Source organism: Archocentrus centrarchus, chromosome 3 (assembly GCF_007364275.1).
Source record: "Archocentrus centrarchus isolate MPI-CPG fArcCen1 chromosome 3, fArcCen1, whole genome shotgun sequence".
NCBI lineage: Eukaryota > Metazoa > Chordata > Actinopteri > Cichliformes > Cichlidae > Archocentrus > Archocentrus centrarchus.
The window spans coordinates 13,343,226-13,360,407 of record NC_044348.1 but is presented as its reverse complement, the minus strand read 5'-3'; the positions used below and the strand labels follow the sequence as shown (position 1 = coordinate 13,360,407).

The 17,182-nt window shown below is 39.9% G+C and overlaps 2 protein-coding genes across 2 annotated transcripts; both read left to right on the top strand.

The window, feature by feature from the left end:
- The first annotated feature begins 7,471 nt into the window (after positions 1–7,471).
- On the top strand, positions 7,472–10,634 carry LOC115775385 (60S acidic ribosomal protein P2-like). Its single transcript, XM_030722918.1, has 5 exons — positions 7,472–7,613; positions 8,342–8,465; positions 8,586–8,634; positions 10,025–10,120; positions 10,517–10,634. Exons 2-5 carry the CDS (start codon positions 8,343–8,345, stop codon positions 10,591–10,593), a joined length of 345 nt encoding a protein of 114 aa, XP_030578778.1. The 5' UTR covers positions 7,472–7,613; position 8,342; the 3' UTR covers positions 10,594–10,634.
- Positions 10,635–13,498: 2,864 nt separating this feature from the next.
- LOC115773042 (ferritin, heavy subunit) lies at positions 13,499–16,333 on the top strand. The gene is made up of 5 exons (XM_030719544.1): positions 13,499–13,804; positions 14,469–14,574; positions 15,212–15,358; positions 15,651–15,776; positions 15,929–16,333. The coding sequence occupies exons 2-5, from the start codon at positions 14,473–14,475 to the stop codon at positions 16,085–16,087; spliced, it is 534 nt and encodes a 177-aa protein (XP_030575404.1). The 5' UTR covers positions 13,499–13,804; positions 14,469–14,472; the 3' UTR covers positions 16,088–16,333.
- The last annotated feature ends 849 nt before the right edge of the window (positions 16,334–17,182 follow it).

Below are 17,182 nucleotides of genomic sequence, written 5' to 3'. Positions count from 1 at the left end.
TAACATGCATTGACTATGGGAGGAAGCTGGATTACCTGCACAGAAACCTATGCAGGCACAGGGAGAACATGTAAACATCACACAGAAACGTGTTCATCTCATCTGCAAATGATTTTTAAGTAACTTTCTAAGAGCAAAGACACAGGGAATAAGAAAACCTCTGAAAGATAAACTGATGGTTCCTGCAGTCAGCAGAGGTCCGGTTTCAGCAGGTCTTAGCTGCTTGTGTCCTGCTAACCTTGACAGCAACCTCTTAACTAAATTACAGTGGGAGCATGACTTGAGTATATCCTTGTTTGTTACAAAAATAATTAAGTAAAAATAACATCGTCTTTCGGCTGCTCCCTTTAGGGGTCACCACAAGAGATCATCTTCCTCCATCTCACCCTATTCCTAGCATTCTCCTTCACTTTCCCTCCTCTGCACATGTCCGAACCATCTCAGCTTTGCCTCTCTAACTTTGTCTCCAGACTGCTCAACTAGAGCTGGCCTTCTGATGTGCTTATTTCTAATCTTGTCCATTTTGGTCACGTCCAGTGAAAATCTCCAGCTGTGCCACCCATCTTTTTGTCAGTTCCACCATCTCCAAACCATACATCATAGCAGGTGTCCCTACCATCTTGTAAACCTTCCCTTTCACTCTTGCTACTCTCTACCCACCCACTCCACCCTGCCTGCACTCTCTTCTTCACCTCTCTCCTGCATTGTCTGTTGCTTTGGATGGTTGACCCCAGGCATTTCCATCTTCACTATCTCCTTGCAGTTTCACTGTTACATCTGTCTCCTCCTCATTCACACACACACGTATTCTGACTTTCATTCTTCTTCTAGCCAGAGCATACCTCCACCTCTCCAGGCTCTCTTCCACCTGCTCCCTGCTGTCACTACAAACGGAAAACTTGCTATACTTATATTACACCCCATACGGCCAAGATGCATTATCCAAATTTTTGTGACAAGGTTGTGAAGTAGCGGGTCAACTAATGTTTTTATATTGGTCTTGCTAAACACTTTGGTTGATAAAACTAAATACACTGCTCAAAAAAAAAAAAAAAATGAATGGAACACTTTGAAACATATCCGATCTCTGGGGAAAAAAACAAACAAAAAACATGCTGGATATCTATACTGATATAGACTGGGTAATGTGTTAAGAATGAACGGATGCCGCATCGTTTCATGGAAATGAAAATGATCAACCTACAGACGGCTGAATTCAAAGACACCTCAAAATGAAAACATGTTGCGACAGATTCAAAATGCTGTCAATTCTTTCAGCTTCCAGGAACTTCCCACGTATTCTTGCCACATGAGGCCAGGCTGTGTTGTGCACCAGGAGGAACCCAGGACCTCCTGCACCAGCATAGTCTGACAGTGGGTCCAAGGAGTTCATCCTGCTGCCTAATTGGCAACAACACCTCTATAGGTGTCGTTTAACTGACTTGATGCTATGCTCTGATTAAAAATTGTTCCTTTAATTCTTTTGAGCAGTGCATTTGTCACAATTTTTAATGTGGACATCAAACCTCATCTGCTCACTTGTTTGCTAGATGTGAAAATGTCCATTGCACGAGCAAAAACTGTAACCAAATCCAAAACGAGGATCGGCCTGGTAATCTTTATGGATCCTGTTAACTTTTATAGTTGTTTTATTGTTTTGCTTTTTCACTCCAGTTTAATTTTTGTCATAAAAAATTTAATTAAAACAAAGTGAAATCAGTGATCCCATCATTCATTAACAGTTCATTATGATGTTTATAAGTGTATCATTTAATTCATGCTTTGTTTCAGACATGCAAGCCTGGCCAGTTCTTTGAACATGTGTGTGTACTCTGCATAAAAGTGTGTGTACTCTGCTCTTCACAATAATTGTCATGCCTGACACAGACAGCTGTGGAGAACTCAGCATCAAAACATTTACTCCGCATGCAGTGCTGCCTGTGAGATTATCCTTCACCAAAATTAAAGCTAACTGAGGTAAGGAAACGTGTTTTTTTTTTTAATGACTCAAATGGATGTGATAGTAGAACGTAAAAAAAAATAAGAATGAAGTCAATCACGAGTAAGTTCAGATGGCTGTAAAAGAACTGTTTATTACTTGTTAGTTACATATAATCAAGTAGCACTTAAACTGTAATTTTGTCTTCTGAATGAATCCAGCTGACATGTACTTTTGTAGTTTTGTCTGCATCAGAGCTTTTGTATTTGTCTCCAAGTGAATGACTCATAAGCCTTTTTCACAGCAGCCATTTTGACTTGTCATAGTAAGAAAAACACAGGCGCCTCTAATAACACCAACTATGGCTCTGTGCCACAAACATATAACCATACTGTGTGGCAGGTGGAAATTAATGTCATTACCGAGGTCTGTTTTTCACTGTAATTTGAACAGTATTGCACTGTAATACCAATAGAAAGATACAGTAATAGATGTCTACAGTGATTTACTGTGAATGGCAAAGGACTGTGGGAAAGTGTGGGATCACTATTGTAATTCTTCATCATTGTAATTCCATCTTGCAGTCATAAACTTGCCCGGGAAAAGCTAACCAACAGCAGAGGAGATTTCTTTTAAAATTCAAATTTTAAGCATCCAGTTTCTGAAGTGGCAGCAGGAGAACAACAGAGAACAGATGTCACTTTAACAGTTAACTCAGCGAAAGGTTGTTATATATATTATTATTAATTTATATCTAAAGTGCATTTTCTCCTGACTTGCCTTACAGCTCTATACTGTAAACTAAACAGCAAAAAAAAAAAAGAATGTTAGCATTAACCTGTGATCAGTGAGATATTTTTAAATAACAGCTTTTTTAACCTGAACAGTATTTTCTGTAACATGTATCACTGTAAAATATTTTTTACAATGCTTTACTGTAAAAAGTAAAGGATTGTGGGAAAATATATAGTCACGTCTGTAACTTATTTTACAGAAGTAAACTGACCAATGGTGATAAAAATTTCTTTCAAGCTTTCTTTTTTCCAATTGTTTGGTGCGACTGGCAGTTTTTGTGAAAACATTAACACTTGTGCTACAGTTGCTGTCAGCGTTAAACCCACAGCCTTTCATGTCTAGTATTAAAAAAGATTAATTTGTCATAAGGCTAATATTGGTTAAGACACAAGTTAATGATAAATTGAGCTGGTTGTGCTATTTGTGTGAAAGCAGTGCAGTGTATCAGCAAAAAATACATAGGAAATAAGTAATCACTCAAGGACAGACATCAGTAGCAGAGTGAAATGCCTAGGATAACAGAGGGGGGAAAGGAAAGGAATGGATGACATGACTGCATGAAGGTCAGCAGCTCTTTTGTGTCCATCATTTTCCTGTATATTTGAAATATATTCAATATGAGTCACATCTGTGGGTTGATTGCTCTAGAGGGCGGAGGATCTAACACTGACATCCAAGGATATTTTCTGTTGGTTCTTCCACAGAAAAAGGAAAGCTAGACTAAAGTACAAAACAAAAGTGCATAATTTCACAGTTATTATTATTATTATTATTATATATTACAATTCAGGTGTATAAAATCAAGCACCTAGCCATGCAGTCTGCCTTTAAGAACATTTGTAAAAGAGTGGGTCCCTCTAAAGAGCTCACTGGGTTGAGCAAGGTGATAGAATGACACAGCTGCAAGAAGTCCGTTCGTGAAACTTCTTCCCTCTTAGATATTCCACGATCAGCTGTAAATGGTATTATTGCAAAGTAGAAATGTGTAGGAATCACAGCAACTCAGCCACAAAGTGTCAGACCAGGTAAAATTACAGAGTAGGGTCGCTGAGTCTGTAAAAGTTACCAACGTTCTGATGACATAATGACTGCAGAGCTCCAGACCGCGTCTGGCATTAACATCAGCACAAAAATTGTGTGCTGGGAGCTTCATGGTATGCGCTTCCATGGCCAAGCAGCTCCTGTATGTGTAATATGTAGATGGACCAGTACTTTTGTCTATATAGCGTAGTTCTTTGTTCAGTCATTTCTTTGTGATTTCTTTAAAAAAAAAAAAATCAATATAATATTTGTAACAAGTATGTTTGTTTTTGTTTTGTTTTTCAGTCCAGTTGTCACATTTTCCAAATAAATCACATTAAATCTGTGGTCTGATCATTGACCTTATCTCTGTTACCACAGTCAAAAGACACCATGGGAAAATCCCAGAAACATTTTCTAATATTGACCATGTTCCAGTTAGTGTTTTGGTTTTGGAGTTATGAAGAACCTTAAAGTTTTTTTTGTTTTGTTTTTTAACAAGGATAATTGACACATAGACCTGAACATGGTAATCTGTGTTCTGTTAACATGTTAGCTTCTTCCTCCCACATACACTGTGGAAAGACTTGTGGAAAGTCTACTTGTAAAGTTAAGTAAATCCTGGATATAATTTTATTATTATAATAAATATTATGAATGAATTATTTAATGAATGCTTTAATTAGGTTTAACCCATTCTCCCATGTGGTTTTGTCATCTTAAGAAGTCTCTAATTGATAATTTTCTGTAAGTTGGTTGGGATGAAATCCTGAAATAAATGCTTCTTTACTAAATGTTATACTGTTAAAATTTTAATCACACATCCAAGCTTGTTTGAGACAACAGTCTCTCTATTTGACAAGTAACCCTCTCAGGTAACCCCTGCAAGTCTGCTCCTCTTGACAGTATTAAGTGGTGCATTCACACCCCATCCAGACTGTATGTGTCTGAGAGGAAGGAGCTCTGTAACAGGAGCTCAGGCCTGTTTGTCTGGAACCAAGCAGCGCACGTGACAGCAATTCATTAGAGCTGGTTGTTCACACTACAGCTTGAGAGCACAGCACAGCTGCTGCCTTCTCATGGCATTGACGCCATCCGTCGCAGGCTCTCATGTGTGGATGGTTCACTTCGTCTCTTCTGGCAGCTGAAATCAATCACACCCAGGACCAAACGCAGCAGCAGCAGCAGGGACAGAAGAAGAGGCAGGAGGCCAAACCGGACCAGGAGCCAAATGAGCAGTCGCAGCAGACAAGGAGGAAGAAGCTGATTCATGTTGATACACAGAGTAACACGCATTTAAACGGTTAGAGGAGAGCTGCTGTAGAGTCATGAAAGCACAAAGCTTTGGTTGCAAAAAAGAAAAATTCTAAATATCTGATTATTTCTGATCATTATCTTATACACGAGTATTGCTAGCAGACAAAACCAGCCACACTCAGTCAGGATGGACCTCCACCATTCCCCCATCTCTAGCTCAGCACAGGAACCCCCACAAGGCTGTGTTTGGAGCCCTTCCCTGCACTCTCTGTACGCATATGACTGCACACCACCTCATAACACAAAAACCATCATTATGTCCTCAGATGACGCAACAGTGGTGGGACTGCTCACTGTAGGAGATGAGTCTGCCTACAGAGAGGAGGTTCAGAAGCTGACAGACGGATGTGCTGAAAACAACCTAGTTCAAAATATCAAAAGGATCAAAGAACTGATAACAGATTTCAGGAGAAATCAGAATGGCCACCTGCCACTGAACATACAGTCCTGTAATCAGGCCTGATTACTGCCAGGCCTGTTGAATCAAGAATAAAGTGATAAAGTGAAGTATGCTAAAAGATCTCAAAAAGCAACACATCCACATGCCACGATCTAAAGAAACTCAAGAACAGCTGAGAAACAAAGTCACTGACATCTGTCAGTCTGGAAAGGGTTACAAAGTCATTTCTAAGGCTTTGGGACTCCAGTGAACTACAGTGAGAGCCATTATCCACAAATGGAGAAAACTTGGAACATTGGTGAACATTCCCAGGAGTAGCCAGCCTACCAAAAATTACTCCAAGAGGATATCCAGGAGGTCACAAAAGAACATAGAACAATATCTAAAGAACTGCAGGCCTCACTTTCCTCAGTTAAGGTCAGAGTTCATGATTCAACAATAAGAAAGAGACTGGGTAAAGATGGCATCCATGGAGAGTTCCAAGGAGAAAACCACTGCTGACCAAAAAGAACACAAAGGCTCGTCTCACATTTATCAAAAAACATCTTGATGATCCCTGAGAATTTTGGGAAAATATTCTGTGGACTGAAAAGACAAAAACTGAACTTTTTGGAAGGTTTGAGTCTTGCTACATCTGGCGTAAATCTAACAGCATTTCATAAAAAGAACATCACACCAACAGTCAAACATGGTGGGGGTAGAGTGATGCTGTTCAGGACCTGGACAACTTGCTGTAACTGATGGAACCATTAATTCTGCTTGCTACCAAAAAATCCTGAAGGAAAGTGTCTGACCATCAGTTTGTGGCCTGAACACACAAGCTCAAGCACACTTAGGTTATGGAGCAGGACAATGATCTGAAATACACCAGCAAGTCCAACTCTGAATGGCCAAAAAAGCAAAACAAAAAGAAGGTTTGGTAGTGGCTGAGTCAAAGTCTGGGTTTAAATCAGACTGAGATGCTTTGGCATGACCTTAAATTGGCTGTTCATCCTTGAAAACCCTCTAGTGTGGCTGAATTAAAGCAATTCTGCAAAGAAGAGTTGGCTAAAATTCCTCCACAGTGATGTGAAAGACTCAGTTATCACAGCTACATTTCTTGCTGCCTAGGGTGGCACAACCAGTTATTAGGTTAAGGGGGTAATTACTTTTTCCACACAGGGCCAGGTAGGTTTGGATAACCTTTTTCTCTTAATAAATGAAATCATCATTTAAAACCTGCATTCAAGATTTCAATATTTATTCAGGTTATCTTTGTCTAATATTAAATTTTGTTTGATGATCTTAAACATGTGTAGCAAATATGGAAAAGAAAAGAGAAAGAGAAGAGAGAAAGAAATCAGCAAGGGAGCAAATACTTTGATAGCACTGCATATGGAAAGGAGATGGAGGGAGTCTCGAGTTTCAAGGACCTCACACGGACACACAACACACCTAAAAAAATAAATAAATAAATAAAAATACAAAGATTGAATTTCCCAAGAACTGTGAGTAAAATTAACCTGTCTCGAACCCTTCTGGCATCTTTCTCTCACTTCACTTGTATATAGTTCCGAAGTAGTGTACAGAATTTTGTTATGCGTTTTAAAAAAGACAAAAAACGTCAATGATAGTAAAGGAACCATGAATCTTGAATCCACTTTAAAAGGAACATTTCACAGACTGCTTATTCATACCCTTAATAAAGCATGTAGTTACAAACTCTAAATCTTTTTTACAGACTCAGGTCGAGCAGTTTGGAGACACAGTCAGAGAGGGTAGGCTGAGATGTTTTGGACCTCTTCAGAGGAGCGATAGCGGATATACTGGACAAAAAAAGTTGAAGCTGGAGCTGCCAGGCAGGAGAAAAAGAGGAGGACCACGCAGAAAAATCACGGATGTCGGTAAGGAGGACATGCAAAGGGTTGGTGTGACAGAGGAGGATGCTGGGGACAGCAAATGATCTGCTGTGACAGCTGAAAGAAGCAATAGTTTGCACTAAAACTGCAAACGCACTCCTGTACAGCAGGCTTTGCTTCGTTTCTTACTTCCTCTGGCTCTTTCGACGAAGAAGAGCGACTACTTCGCTTTCTTCCGGCGACGTAACTTCCTTTCTGTCCGTGCTAACCTCAGAGTGAACACGCGCTCTCCTGTGTAGCTCAAGTAAGTTCGGTTTAATACTGTAAATAATGTATTAAACACTGGGAAAATAACTGTGCAGCCCAGATAAATAAGTACACTTGCAATCCCGGTATCTTAAAAATACCAAAGAGCGGCGTTTAGCCAGCATTAATCCCTTTCTTTGGCTCCCGGAGCCGAAGCAAGGTTGGCTAATAACGGAGAGCCGCATGGGTGTGAAAATGTAGCTACCTTTTCTCCTTTGACACATTTTAGAGGGTTTATACGATTAGAGAAAACAGCATTTCAGTAGAGAGATGTAGATGTAGTTCTTAGATAAGTTTGCTATGTTTTTTGGCAGTGAACTACTGATGTGCTGCAAATCGTCATATTCAGCCAAAAAATATTTTAGTATCACAGACCTGTAGCTGTCTGTACCGGGGAAAGGAAACATTTTCCAGCTGTGGTGAAGCCATATAGTGCTTAATAATTGTAACATTTTCATAATAAAATCAGGTGTTGACCTTTTGAGGCACAACTTCACTTTCCTGTCTTCAATTTGATATAAAATCTCGATGCTGGGGGTGAAGAACAGCAATATATTTGGAGGAAGAAAAAAAAGCTAATTTTGTTTTTTAGTTATATATTTGTCCATTTTAATTGTGTTACAAAAACAAACTGAGAGGAGGTCATACTTTGCACATCACTCGTGTTCCTCTGTCCACATAAACGTCATGCACAGTTATGAATGTTTCCTGGTAAACATGTTTCAGGATGCGTTACGTTGCTGCTTACCTGCTGGCTGCCCTCGGTGGCAATGATAACCCTGATGTCAAGGACATCAAGAAAATCCTGGACAGCGTTGGCATTGAGGCTGATGACACCCGCCTGCAGAAGGTACACAGCCATCTGCTGCTCATGTGTTTTGTTGCTGTTGTGGGTTCAGGTTTTTTTTTTTTTTAATGGCAGCTGGTCCCTACCTTTAGGTTGTTTATAATTTGATCTCTTTCTCAACAGGTCATCGGTGAGCTGAAGGGCAAGAATGTGAATGACGTTATTGCCACCGGTGAGTTTGCCACAGTTTAATTTGTGAGGGGGTTTGTGTGTCCGTGATTAATTTTGCTTTAAAATTTGGTTTGGCTGATATTTTGTTAAGGCTGAAAGTCTGCAATTAACTGGCTCCAGGCAGGATTTAATATGGAAGTGCACTCTTTAAAACCAAAAAAAGAAGCAGTTGATTTGATCAAAATTAGTTTATGATGTTGGACCCACAGGAAAAAGACATTTAATGTAAAAAAAAAAAAAAAATTAATTAATTAAAAAAATGTTAAAAATATGAGTGACCTAAGCTGTCAATTCTTTAATAATACAGCGCAGTTTGCATGAGCCACAGTCCAAATCGATCCCGGGACGAGGCATGAATCACATCTTTCAAATCAGACGTGGATTTAAAAAAAAAAAAAAAAAGAGCAGCCGAAAGTAGCTTTGTGTTGAAAAGTGCTAATTAGGATGTTCTGTAAATACAAATTATATGATGACGTAAGCATGAAAATGTCCTTTTTTGCTGCTGTTGTTACCTGATCTTAGACAGATAGATACTTCATTGATCCTGAGGGAAATTGGCACATCAAGCAGCTTAAACAGGCACAATAAATAGAATCCAAACAATGGAGGTGTAAGTTATACAAACTATATTAAGCTGTACAGGGGCTTAGTGCTCTGAAAACAAAACAGGTAATACAGGGATATGAATGAGTCCAGTAGTGCAGTATACATATACAAATGGATAGTTGTTAGTGCAGTGGCAGATGTGCAAACAATACAGTTCAGTAATATAAAGTGTCTGATTTCCAGAGTGTAAAATATCAACATATGTAATGATGATTGTATGTTATCGCCCCCCAAGTGAAGCATTAAAAAGTCTGATGGCTCTTGGAACAAATGATTTCTTAAATCTATTGGTTGAGCAGTTCTGTGGGTGCAGCCTTCCACTGAACATACTCCTGTTTCATTATACTGGTGTGTGCTGGGTGACTGTCATTGTCCATGATAGAGAGCAGTTTGTCCAATGTCCTTGTCTCTGCCACTGTAGTCCAGCTCCACTCCGACCACTGACCCAGCCCACCTGACCAACATAGCCCCATCTTATTTCTGGATAGAAATAAAATATTTTATGACTGTATCATGATGCTGTTACTGTGATAATTCCATGAATTTTCTTACCATAATTTCCATAAACATGGAGGGCATGATATCACACAGTTGGAACCGCTTAAATAGTAAATTGATTAAATATGAGATGCCTGAAAGACTATTTAATCAGATTTTCTCTGTACATCTAAGTCAGTCCGATCATATCTAATGATAACAGACCGTTTCTGGCCTCTGTCTTGTTTCTGACTGCTGAGTGTCAATGTTGTGACTTGTGCTTCATGTGTGTCAACTTGTCTCCTCAGGTTACGGTAAGCTGGCCAGCATGCCAGCAGGTGGTGCTGTAGCCGTTGCCAGCTCTGCGGCTGCTGGCTCGGGTGGAGCCGCAGCTCCTGCTGCAGGTGAGCGTTGCAGCTTAGCACATTCTTTGGCAACATCAGTCATACTTGGCACACTGTGCTTTTGCCTTCATGTTGTATGTTAGTATGATTGCATGTGGCAAAATAGTGTCCTGTTGATGTGAAAGATGCAGATCTACATCATGTAATCCACACAAAATGCACCTGCTGGGTAAATATAGTGCAGGCAGGCAGTATAATTCATACTAAGGTTGTGTGTTCATTTTAGAGAAGAAGCTTTTTTCACATTAATACAGCAGCGTGCAAGTAAAACCCAACAAAAACTGGGAAATTACAAAAACGAAAGGACTGCATTAATTAAGCAGCTACATAAGCAGGGCTGTTTGCTGTGTCATGGTGATGACAGCAGGAAATGATGACGTGCGTTTTGTTTTGCAGCTGAGGAGAAGAAAGAGGAGAAGAAGGAAGAGTCTGAGGAGTCTGATGACGACATGGGATTCGGCCTCTTTGATTAAACTCTTTCAAATGATCAATAAAGTTTTCAAAAAAGAAAAAAGAACAGCTTTCCTCTTTACTGGAAAACTTGGGGGTGGGGCAGCTTTATTGGTATTTAAAAGGATATAAAAATTAAAAATGGAGTGATTGATTATTTTATGGCAGCCATTCACATTCTGAGATGTGTGTGTGTGTATATTCTTTAAGTGCTAAAACTGAAAATTAAATTGACTTGATCAGGCCTGTTCAGTGGTTGGGTAAGGCTCAGTAGGCTGTAAGTGAGCCCGGTGGTCAGTAGAGGACGCTGTGGAGCATTTCAGCTTTAAAGGGAGGAAACCAGACGACACCGGATCCTTAATTTTGGGCTTTTGTTTAGCGGTTTAAATTATCCACGAGTTTAGACGCAGATCTCCGCACCTGACACCGGTGAGGCCAACTCTTGCATTATTTACAGCTGAGGGTAAAGTGTCACGTGACTGAGCTGCTGGCACGGCTGCTGCTGCACGTAGTCCTCTGCGTCAGCGGCACTGATCCTTTAGGAAGAAAAAATTGCAAACTTGCGCAAAATTGGGCAGCTTGCGGTTAAAGAAATAATGCTGATGCTAAATTATATCACATACAGATGAATAAAACTGTCTTATTCGTCTGTATGTGATATAATAATGCTGATGCTAAATTATTATATCACATACAGATGAATAAGACAGTTTTATGAAGGATAAATGGATACTTCACGGACTGCGTATTGGGTAACTGTCGCTATGACAACTGTTAACACCAGTCAATTTCAGGCCAAAAGTATTTACATACACCTTAATGTCTCAGCTTTGAAAGTACATATGTTGTGATTTTTTTTTTTTAAGTAAAAAGGCTTTAAAGTGTATCGTGTAAAGTATAAATTATGTAAAATTTGAACGTTGGCCTAGAAATATAGTTTTACAGTTCATTTATCAGAAAACATAAGGAAATAAATTTAGAAACACTCGTATAATAGGTAACGTGTTAAAAGCAATCATACCCATTTTAAAAACACCTACATTCTGTGAGCCCATATCATATGTGCGTTTAAAGGTCAACACCTTGAATGTCAATTATTCACCACAGTATAAAGCACACAGGCCTCCAGTTTCAGGAGCAATTATCCTCTCACTTCACCAGACCAAACATCATGTGCACATGTTGCTTTTATTGACCGAGTTTTCTCCTGAATGCCACTTCTGTGAATCTAGTGTGACCAGGTGTCCCACTTCACGTGGGGCTGCACAGCATTTTTATACTTTGACCCTCTTGTCCCATTTAATAGGACAGTGTCCCACATTTGGCTCTCAGTTTTCACGTGTCTCACTGAAAAGATGTGACTCATATATATGGATGCATCCCTACTAAAACCCAAAGACCATTAAATGGGCAGAGCAACTACTGAAACGGTTTCTTTTTTTTTTTTTAAAAAGTTGTGAAATTAGAATTAAAAAATATATATATAGCACGTTTGTGTGTTTATGTTTCAAGTTAGATATATCAAAATTTCAGACCACTTCCGAGATTTAGAAATAGCTTCCATACAAACATACACTCACCTGCCAGTTTGATAGGTGCACCTGTTCAGCTGCTCATTATTGCAAATATCTAATCAGCCAGTCACAGGGCAGCAACTCCAAGCATATAGGCGTGTAGACACGATCAAGACCATCTGCTGAAGTTAAAACTGAGTATCAGAATGAGGAAGAAATTTTATTTAAGTGCCTTTGAACGCAGCATGGCTGTCGATGCCAGACAAGCTGGTCGAAGCATGTCAGAAACTACTGATCTGTTGGGATTTTCCCACACAACCATCTCTAGGGTTTACAGAAAATGGTTTAAAAAAGATAAAATGTCCAATGAGTGGCAGTTTTGTGAGTGATGCCTTGTTGATACCAGAGGTCAAAGGAGAATGATTCAAGGTGAGAGGAAAGCAACAGTAATTCAAATAATCAATCGGGATAATGTGCCATGTCACAAAGCTTGAATAATCTCAAATTGGTTTCTTGTGACATCACTGTCCTCTGGCCTCTGCAGTCAGCAGATCTCTCTCAGTAGAGCACCTTTAGGATGTGATGAGACAGGAGTCAAATCATGGAGCAACTGTGATGCTATCACTGAAATCTTTGAGAAATGCTTTTAGCACCTTGTTGAATCTGTGCCATGTAGATTTAAGGCTTTTCTGAAGCCCGGTACTAAGAAAGGTAGGTCTAGACCCCAGTTTGTTGGTCTCTAAGTTAAGATGATTACACACAAAGTTTACAGATATTTGCTCCTGAACTATATCACTGCCAAACTGTAAGTAAACATGTTTTTAGAATCATTGGCCCAACACATACAGTATGCCATTTGCAAGAAGTGCTGTAGTTGCTATTTTTGCTCTCATTAAAAAACAAACAAAAAACAAGTGATCAAACAAAAGCAACAACATGGAGATCTGTATCTCCGTTTGGTAATCTCGCCATGTTTTTGACACAGCAAGCTTACACTTAGGATTTTTATCTCGGCAACTACTGTACAGTGTGTCACAACTAGCCAGTTAGTCATGTTCTGGCGTGTGAGCATGTGACTGTTTCTTAACCTCCAACTTTCTGAAATGTATTAATGACACGGTAAAAAAAAATGAAAAAAATAGATGAATCATCACGTGTTCAAAGGTGAGTCGGCAGATATATAATGCTCTGGTTTAAACCGAAGACAGTACCAAAGAGGTATAAACTAGCTAATATAGTTAATATTATGTATTCTGCTTCACATACATATATTATGTTGTGAACAAAAGTGCTGTTTTGAACTGAAGCTCAATGAAGTAAGCGGGTCACCGCGGAGGTACGTGATCTACTGTGCTGCCTACGCATCTAGGCCCCGCCCACACCTCCAGGTGACGTCACCGACTGCTAATCTACGGGCGCCCAGGCTAAACCGCTCAGTCGAGTCTGTCGTTAGCGGACGGTGAAGGTTACCTGCTTCAACAGTGCTTGAACGGCAACCTTTTAACTGTCTTCAGACATTACAGCACGGGACCATCGCTTCCATCCATCGAGTAAAGTTAACCTTGGAGCATTACCCGTTGAGTTATCCTTAAAAAAAAACAAAACAAAACAAAACAAAAAAAAAACACCTAGCTCAGAAGCTAGCTCTTTGTTTTGCTAACAACGCGCGCTACTGGGACAACTTCGACCTCTTCTCAAGAAGACCTGCCACTGAAATTTGGTAAGAATAGCTCTCCGTGGTTTCTTTTCCTACTATTCTATTTGATTGTAGATGCCGGACCGACAGTGGCGTTGTGGTCTGGTAGCAGCGGTTCGGTTTGTCGCCTTACGGCCGCACGCCATGTAGCCTGTGCGCAGTTGGATTCACGAGCTTTGCGCAGTCTTAATCAGCGCCATGCTTGGCTCACAAGAATCTGGCTTCTTTCAGATAATAAACTAAATTTATGGCTACTCTTTATTTTAATACATCGAGCTTTAACCAAATTAAGACTTTGAATGTTAAAGTCTTATGGTAAAGAATACAAGGTTTGAGACGGTTTTTTGTTTGTTTGTTTTTTAGAAATTTCTTAATTCGGTGACGATGTTGCCTTATATAACTCTAAAATGTGGCATTACCTAATCATTGATATTTTTTGTTGAACTGGTTGGGTCGAGTGGAAAACGCCGACTAGGACGGTCGCTATTATACAACTAATCGTCTAAGTCAAGGTACTGTCTGAGGTTCTGGGTCCGAAATTTATATTATGCACGGACAGCTGGGCCAAAAACCCAGGTGTATTTAGTACACAGCGACGTAATGCAGAGAGACGTGGTTAATTCTTAATTGTAGAGAACACATTTTTCGGTATTCTGTCTTGTCATAATTGATGTAATTGTTGTTTCAGAACCATGACTTCCCAGGTGAGACAGAACTTCCACCAGGACTGCGAGGCTGCAATCAACAGGCAGATCAACCTGGAGCTGTATGCCTCCTATGTCTACTTGTCTATGGTGAGTCCAGTTCATTGTGGGCAGTGAAACTGATAGGGTTACAGAAGGACAGCTTAGTAAGCAAATGTCAATGGAAAACCCAGTCTGTAACACCTGATGATGATTCAGGCAGTAGTGGTTAGAGAAAGGGGAACTGAGTAGTTCTTGTTATCAAAAAGGGATTTTGATTCCCTTTTAAGTAGACTGCATTGTGGTTATAATTGTTGTGCTCAGTTTAGACTTCAGTTTGAGTGCAGCCAGTATACCAAGAAAAAGCATGTGGGAAGCTGAGATGGAGGCATTCAAGCAGCCTATGCCATCTTTAAAAGAAAAAAAACACAGGGAAAGCTTTTTAAACATTTTAACTTGTCAAATATTTGTTTTTAAATTAAGGTTAAATTAATGTTGTGTAGGTGTTTAAACAAAGGTTGAAGTTCCTTTTAAGAATATGTATAGGCAGGGAGTACACTACCTTGCCCTCTTTGTACAGCAATGTATACAAAAGGGGGTTCATTTTATTAACTGTTTCTGCTCTTTCTATGAAGAGCTCCTCTTTTAGCTGTCTAATAGTTCTGGCAGCTATATCTTTTGTTTTTCTTTCAGGCACATTTAAGTTTTCTTTACCTGAAGCTGAATTTTCCTTCTCTCCTCCTTACAGGCCTACTACTTTGACCGTGACGATCAGGCATTGCACAACTTTGCCAAGTTCTTCCGTCATCAGTCGCAGGAGGAGCGCGAGCACGCTGAGAAACTAATGAAACTGCAGAATCAGAGGGGCGGGAGGATCTTCCTCCAGGACATCAAGGTATGGGCTTTGTGTAAACAAACGGACTGGGTGTGAGATTGTTCTGGGCTATCTTAAACTCCACACAAGGAGGGTTTTATAGGGCCAGAGAGATACCAAGGGCGTAAGCGTTACAGAGTCTCTTATCATTTTCAGACACGCAAACAAGACCGCCAGAGGTCAGGGTAAAATGTTAAACTGCAAACCCGCTTAAAGTAATCAGGAAGCTTGTTTTCTAGGTCAGGTTGTTGAACTCTTACCTTTTGATTAATAAATGCCTTGTTTTTTTTTTTTGTGTGTGTTTTACCTACAGAAGCCAGACCGGGACGAGTGGGGCAGTGGCGTTGAGGCTCTTGAATGTGCCCTGCAGCTCGAGAAGAGCGTGAACCAGTCACTGTTGGACTTGCACAAGCTCTGTTCTGGTCACAATGATCCACATGTGAGTATTAAAGGATGGTGTGCAGGTTGTCCAGCAAAGCACAGTGAAACCTTTTGGTTTTAAGGAACACCAAAAATGGATGTGAGCACAAGCATTTAAGGTATGCAAATTAGTTGTGCAGGTCTGTCTAATTGAACTAAACTGTTTTTCAGTTGTGTGACTTCATTGAGACACACTACCTGGATGAGCAGGTGAAGTCCATCAAAGAACTGGCAGACTGGGTGACCAACCTGCGCCGCATGGGAGCTCCTCAGAATGGCATGGCCGAGTACCTGTTTGACAAACACACTCTGGGCAAAGAAAGCAGCTAAATCACTGATCGCATTTACGACAGCTTGCATATGTACATCATTTAGCTTGCTTCAAATTTAAAAGCCATCTGCATGTTTAGTCCTTTAAATGTATTGCTCATGTTATTACTATAAACCCCTGTGAGTTATGTTCAAACCTGCTCTGCATGTCTCTGAAAAGAGAAGCTTATTATTGCTACATATTTGCTGAGTTTAAAACCTGGAGTTTTTGATCAGACCAAATAAACCAAACTCTCTGGATTCTGATAGTTGTCTTTTTAATGTGTGTCTCTAAAGAGCCATTTGATCTAAATTTAGGCGAGTATCTGAAAAAGTGCAGAAACTTTATGCTCATACCAGTTTCAGTTCTATCTCTGGGGGGGGGGGGGGGGGGGGGGGTAATGCAGCTGATTGCCTTCAGATAAAATTTCACTCAAGTTGGAGCTGAAGAAGTTCAGTGTTGGTTCTGTTTTAATTTTCAAGTCTTATTTGCCAGCAGTTCTGGCTGCTAATTCTGTTTAAGTACAAACAAGAAAAATGGTCATTTTATGACTGGATGTAAACAGTTTTCATGGAACCTCTGGAAAATATCCATGAGAAGCCTCCCCAAATAAGTACCTTGATGTGAAACTAATTAGCAGTTTTGTATCCCAAGTTTGTGCTCACTTTTTTTTTTTGTGCGTGTGTTTTGTTTTGTTTTTGTTTTTTTGGGTGGTTGGGCTTTTGTTTTTCTAGAGAACTTAAATAATCTGGGTATTCCCAGCATGAACAAAGCTTTTACTGGAAATGAAATCTCTGGGAGAGTCTGCGTCACAAAGTTTCTGCTTGGGTAGTCACGTACATGCTTTCTTCCAGGGAGGTGGACTCTGCTTGTAGTTTGGATTAGTTGTGACTCCCTCTAGTGGTGAGCTAAAGTAATCAAGACTAAACAGCACTGATGCCACCAGTGAAAATGTTAGTCTTGATGTGAGGTTGAATAATAAGGTACCATAATGAAAAATCCTCCAAGACTGAATGTTGGGTACTGTTCGCCAATAGAATTTATCCCTTTTTATTGGCTAGGTTTACTGCATTTCTAAGCATGCTCTGAAAGTATTTGGTATTTTTAAACCTTTA

Excerpts from the sequence above, each read along its gene's own strand:
- LOC115773042 (XM_030719544.1), top strand. The coding sequence starts at position 14,473 with ATGACTTCCCAGGTGAGACAGAACTTCCACCAGGACTGCGAGGCTGCA. Across the intron at positions 15,359-15,650 it reads TCTTCCTCCAGGACATCAAG|AAGCCAGACCGGGACGAGTG; the intron begins GTATGGGCTTTG and ends TTTTACCTACAG. Across the intron at positions 15,777-15,928 it reads CTGGTCACAATGATCCACAT|TTGTGTGACTTCATTGAGAC; the intron begins GTGAGTATTAAA and ends ACTGTTTTTCAG.
- LOC115775385 (XM_030722918.1), top strand. The coding sequence starts at position 8,343 with ATGCGTTACGTTGCTGCTTACCTGCTGGCTGCCCTCGGTGGCAATGAT. Across the intron at positions 8,466-8,585 it reads ATGACACCCGCCTGCAGAAG|GTCATCGGTGAGCTGAAGGG; the intron begins GTACACAGCCAT and ends CTTTCTCAACAG. Across the intron at positions 10,121-10,516 it reads AGCCGCAGCTCCTGCTGCAG|CTGAGGAGAAGAAAGAGGAG; the intron begins GTGAGCGTTGCA and ends TTTGTTTTGCAG.